Consider the following 6,214-nt stretch of genomic DNA (forward strand, 5'->3'; position numbering starts at 1 on the left):
AAGATAATTCCTGTGCCATCAGCTGGTGCCATTGTATTGATGTCATTTGCGTTGGCCATTTGCAAGCGATTCCTTTCTTTCCTCCTTTTTTTTTTTGAAAGGAAAGTCATTAATGTGGAGAAAAATTCCAGAATCCCTTAAGCTGTTGTCGGAATTTCTGCACTTTGAGCTGGGGGAATTTGCAGGAAGTTGCAAAGCGGGAAGGAATGAACTCAAATCGTTGATTTCAGCAGCTGGGGATTTACTTAAAATGGGATCAAACTGTACACAAGTTCTGAAAGATTATACATATATTCCTTCAATCTTAAAACTATTCCAAGTTTTTCTTCACATTTGATTAGTTCTCTTTACCAATTTAAAACCAAAACCCTTCGAGTGTTACAGAATAAATTGCTTAAAACCTTTCCCTAGAACTATTGGCGCTTCCACACATTGGAATGTTGTTTGCATACTTCAATTACTACTGCAATACCCGTATTTGTTTAAGACACGTTTCGAAAAAACAAGCCCAGTGTTATTAGGGGGAATTACGGGAGAACACACCACAATATTTGGCTAACTTGCTGGACGCGACTACCAGTTAGTCCGCAAAGGAAAACATGCGCAGGATTTGTGTTTGGCCGGGTGGAAATTTCGGGGAACGCGGCAATCGCGCAATGTTTTCCCACTAAAAGCCTAAACTGATGTTGCAACACCAATATTTATTTAAATGTGATCCAGCGAGATTTCACAATTTGGTGTGAAAACCAAGGAAGAGCAACCGGCAAGGTAGCAGCAAGGACACCTTTCGAAAAAGGACCAACAGGCTCGTGTCCATTTTTATGAGTCCGTTTTACAGCGCTCTATTAAATGCGAAGGACAATTGCCGCTGCCTTGAATTTATAAACTACAGAGTGTGCAACGATTGCCGGCCAAAGGATTAAATCCATTTCTCCAGTCGAAGTTTCACGGCGGCGAGTCACTAATTTCAACACTTTAATTACGAGCGTCCTTGTCAGGTAATTGCGCTGTCTTCGACTGGATGGATGACCAGTGCCCACTTTGACTGTCACCCGAATATGTCAGCCATTGAGACATTGAGATTGTCACTGGGAGACGCAAGCGGAGACTGATGACGAAGACTGAGACGTAGACTTCGACTGAGACAGAGATTTCACCCAGACAGCGACATGATGGCTATTAATTTTCGGAACAGGAGACGTTAGGCGTGGATAAGGCAATTGGCAATCAGCATTCAGCGGTTGGTCGGCAGCTCTTAATTTGGGGATCAGATTTGGTCGGGCAACTGGCGGCTGTTGGCAAAATTTAAAACTAGTTAATGAAGATTTAGAAATCATTAACCCCTGCACTTAAATTGGGATTTTAAAAATTAATTTAGGGAACTTTGCAATTCCAATTCCTGTTTATAGATTCCCAATCAAATTTACTTTGATTTTACTTTTAAACTTTTGTATACAATCCCGTTTTTTATTAACAAAATTTTGTGTGTGATCTTCGCAATCATTTTGTACAAAATGGATAAAGTTTCACTTTATATAACTTTTTACTTGTGCTCTGAAATAATCAAAATTATATGTCTACGAGTAGTTTTCAAAAGCGTAAGAAATTGGTTTATGCTAATTTGGCAATACAAGTAGTACTCTCCACCCAAATCAAATTGAATTCGTGACAGCCACTTTGAAGGCATCGCCTAAATCCACCTTGAGATCCTGTGAGGCGCTTTGGCACTTCGACACGCATCCTCCCGAAGTGATGCAGAGAAGGTGCGCGCCATTACGGCGGAATTGAAGTGCCTTCAGGCCGCCCCAAAAACGGGAAAATATGGGAAACTATATGCTGCACCTTCAGCTGGCGGACGCGTGACCAAATATTTTAATTTCGGAAAGGGTTGAGCCCAAACCACACGAAGTTGGCCAGCGATCGCTAAGCCGCCGGGTGGATCCGCCCGGAATCGGAATCCTTTGGCCAGTCAGCCGGGGCGTGGCCCACCAAAGGGCCACACCCACATTGCATGGTCCTGTTTTTTCGCCTCCTCCTCCTCCTCCAGAGAGACAGCAGACCCCTCATCCTCACCCTTTTCCCTTTCCCAGCATGTTTTAGAGTCGCATTTTTACTCGGTCCGTCCGAAATCCCTCGTAAATATTTTGCTGGCCATATCCTTTGATCCTTCTCTACCTGCGGAAGTCCTCCGCCGCTGTTCACTTCCCTGATCCTGATGGTTCCCTACCTGCTGGCCTCTGGCTATAAAAGCAGATGTCGGGCCAAAAGTGGCCATCAGTCTACTTCAAGTATTCGTGTTCAACACCCACAACACTCTGTGCTCAAAACGAAAGCAAAATGTTTGAGAATCTGGTGTTCACCAACGAGAATCTCTCGGCCCAGACGATGGATTTGGACCTGGACAGCGATCTGATCAGTTGGACGGTGCCCAGCACTCCGACCAGTACCACTTTTATGGATAAATTCAACTTTGCCCAGGGCTTTGAACAGCAACAGGTAAAAATAGTGAATAAATAGTGAAGGAGTATTAGAAACTATTTGAATATAAAGTTTGAAACCCAAGAAATCTAGTGGTTCTCGGAGGAAATAAACATAAAAGTTGTTCAGATTCATTGTAGGGGATTTACCCAACGACCTTTGACCCTGATGCGAACCTCTCGAGTGAAACCCTCGAACGAAACTCTCGAAGCATTGTTTTCCCGCGGAATTTCCCCGGCTCAGAGACATTGTCTTTCGCGACATTGCCACTCGACAATTTGCCTTTGTGCGACTTCCGTGCAAAACTCTCGAGATCGAGATGAAAATTTCATTTTAATTACCCAGGGAGGAGGCTATAGTCTACCTGCTCCGTTGATCCGTAGTTTATAGCCGGATTTATAGCGACTCTAACGTTCGTTTGTTTCCTCTCCTTGGATTTCAGCTGGATGCCTTCGCCTGCAAGGAGACCAAAGAGCAGTGCGCCCGCACCAAGGGCACCCTGGAGGAGACGATCGTCCTGCTGCAGCAGACGCAAGTGGACTGCGAGCAGCTGCGCGAGGAGCTGCACGGCAAGGATGTGGAGTGGTCGCAGCGGCAGCAGGAGCGGGACCACCTGCACCGCACCGAACTGAAGCAAGGTGGGTGGTATTAATACCCCTTAAATTAGATAAAATATCTAACAGATATACCCTATTTATATCTTCCAGCTGAGGAGAAGCTGATGGAGGTGCAGCTGCTTGCCAAGCAGAGGTTCTGCGAACTGGAGGCACAGCTGCGCGCCAAGGACGAGGAGAACAAGCAGGCGCAGGAGGCCTACCACTCGGAGGTCTCGCACAAGCTCAGCCTGAAGCAGGAGTACCTCAGCGCCGCCGAGCAGAAGGTCCTCGAGCTGCAGACGCGCCTGCAGAAGCTGGAGGCCCAGGAGCAGGAGAACCGCGAGAAGCTCGTCCGCAAGGAGAACACCCACGCCGCCCGACTCGCGGAGGCCAGCCAGAAGGAGCAGGAGCTCAGCGAGCGGGTGAAGAGCCTCACCAAGGAGCTAAACACGTTGAAGGCCAGCAAGGAGCACAGCGAGCGCGATTTGCGGGACCGCCTGGCGCTCTCCCAGGACGAGATCTCCGTGCTGCGCACCTCCTCCCAGCGGAGGAGTCCCTGCTCCAGCCTGCCGGACACCACCTCCGCGGAGCTGAGTCGCCTGGCCAGCGAGGCGGACAGCCTGCGCTGTGTGCTGGAGCTCAAGCAGGCGGAGATCTCCTCTCTGACCAAGGCCAAGTCGGATCTGATCAGGGAGAGCGAGGAGCGGCTGAAGCTGAGCAGCCGGGTGGCCCTCCTGGAGGCCCAGAACGAGATGCTGCGCACCGAACTGGAAGCCAAGACCGAGAAGGAGAAGTAAGTAGATTATATATATATAGCTGAACCACTGAACTGAATCCCCTAGAGAAACTCCAACTAATTGTTACCTCTTCTCTCCAGGGACATCCAACAGAAGATGGAGGAACTCCAGAAGGCCTACAAGCACGAGAGCATGAAGCGCACGCGGCTCTCCTACGACAAGGAGGAGCTGCAGTACCACCTCAAGCAGCGCTCCGCGCAGCTCCAGGCGGCGGAGTCCAAGCTGCACGACCTCTCCATGGGATCCCACGACGCCAGCAGCAGCCTCTCCAACGCCTCGCACAGCCGCTGCAGCGTGGGCCGCAATGGCCTGGAGATCGCCGTGACCACGTCCTCGCCCACCTCGCCCGTGATGAAGGGCATGATCGAGCGGAACGACTCCGTCAGCTGGACGTTGGAGATCGACGACGAGTCCTCGTTCAAGGGCAACTCCTCGAAGATCGTGCGACGAGCGGGCTCGCTGCGGAGCTACAACGAGCGCTGTCCCATCCAGCGACGACAGACTGTGAGCACCAATGGCCACTCGAACGGACTGGCCACCAATGGGGATCCTCCTCCTCCTCGCCGCAGGCACATCCCAATCCACTCAGCCAGAGCATGTCGGCCACGGCGCTGATGCGGAGCAGCAGCAGTTCCGGGGAGCCCGAGGGTCGTCCTCTTTCCCGGGCGCGCTCCCACTCCGTGTGCATCAAGGCCTCGGCCTCCAGCTCGGCCGTGTGCGAGTCCTCGGCTCGGCGGCAGCGGCAGCAGCAGCAGGAGCAGGAGGAGCAGCTGAACCTGACCAACTGGCACGAGGACACGGCGCCCCTGTGCTCCAGCTCGCCGCACCACTCGGCTGCTGCCGAGATGCGGCCGCGCAGCTCCACCATGAAGCTGATGGCCAGCGAGGCGAAGAAGTTCCAGGAGATCCAGGAGTCGGCCGGCGAGGCCATGGTCTCCGGGGCGAACTCCGAGGACGAGAGCTGCTCGGCCTCCTCCGAGGACATGATGCGCAGCTCCGCCTCCGCCTCGAGCGACGCCTCCGGGGGATCGCTGTCAAAGCGGCCCAAGCAACCGCCCTCCCGCATGTCCATCGAGGAGGCGCTGCCCTGCACGCCCATGGAGGTCAGCTGGTCGGAGGACGCCGCCGACGCCAGCGGCTTGGCATGACATGCCCTTCCATTCGAGGAGCCGATCGACCAGATCGCCGAGGCGGCCGTAGAGGCTTACGAGAGCGAGAGCGAGGACCAGGACATCGGAGAGGAGGAGCTGGAGGACCAGGACGAGCTCATCGTGGGCGAGGAGCAGCCGGAGCACAGCGACAGCGATGATAGCTTCTAAAGCGCCAAACAGAAACCAATTTGTAAAACAAAGTAATGGAGAGACTAGGAGTCGGAACAGAACAGAAGTGGGGAGCATAGCTTGGCGTTTTCACTTATATAGAAACCCGTGCGGAATCGGCGGAGATACACAAAATATATATGATAATTCGTACGTTCTTAACTGAAAATGAAATGTTTGTGTAAATAATTGCATTTAGCAGTATGTTAGCTCGTAGGAGGCGCTCATAAAGTATCTTATCTATCGGTAATCTAACCATTAGTCGAGCACAGCAAGCGGAGCCGTCACAGTAACTTGGGGTAAATTATATAGAAGAGAGGAGAAGGTACATTTTTTAAACGGCACGGATCGAGGCCACGCCACACACAAAGCTAAACAAAGTTTAGGGCGTTCCAGGATCGTATATCCTGGATACGCAAGTTTAAATCAGTTTCAAACTAATCAGTAATGGGTAGCATTTAGCTGAACAGTATGGATATTTGCATAATACAACCAAACAAACCAACTTATTACTATACCACACTATATGTATTTGTATGATTAGCGATATGATATTGTACTCTAACCGCATTCGCTGATATCGTACACGTTGCTCGATCCAATCCAGATACTATCCTCCCTTGAGCTCAAACCAACCACTCACTCACTCGATGTCCTTAACTGAAAACTTAATGCCCGCTATTTGTGGTCCCGGGGGGAGGTATTCTTCCCCGGCCACGTCTATATATATAGTATAGTGTACCAATTAGAAAGTCGGAGGTCCGGAGCTGCACCGCCGACCGGAGCTAAGCTTTAATCTTGTGTTTTATATAAAAATTCTAGATGTACTCGTATTTATTATTTAGTCTCTAATGCCTTATGCCTAAAGCGTCAAATAAAGCAAGAAATTGAATTCAACTAGTTTGTACCGAATATGTTTGAGTTATGTCTTAGTTATTAGTTATAGCCTAACTACATTAGTTTACGTTACGTTTTTATTTTGTTATCATTGGATTGTGTCCGGAATATGCGAGTTTTATATGTA

The 6,214-nt window shown here is 50.2% G+C and overlaps 1 protein-coding gene across 1 annotated transcript in view; it reads left to right on the forward strand.

Annotated features, from left to right (window-relative positions):
- Positions 1 to 5,364, forward strand: part of LOC108092364 — a 73,764-nt gene extending 68,400 nt beyond the window's left edge. Inside the window, 4 exon segments of the mRNA XM_017191901.2 lie at positions 2,921 to 3,116; positions 3,186 to 3,867; positions 3,952 to 4,417; positions 4,420 to 5,364. Coding sequence (XP_017047390.2) covers positions 2,921 to 3,116; positions 3,186 to 3,867; positions 3,952 to 4,417; positions 4,420 to 5,019 — 1,944 coding nt within the window. The 3' untranslated portion in view covers positions 5,020 to 5,364.
- Positions 5,365 to 6,214: the final 850 nt, after the last annotated feature.

This window comes from Drosophila ficusphila, unplaced genomic scaffold, assembly GCF_018152265.1.
Source record: "Drosophila ficusphila isolate 14025-0441.05 unplaced genomic scaffold, ASM1815226v1 contig_412, whole genome shotgun sequence".
Lineage (NCBI taxonomy): Eukaryota > Metazoa > Arthropoda > Insecta > Diptera > Drosophilidae > Drosophila > Drosophila ficusphila.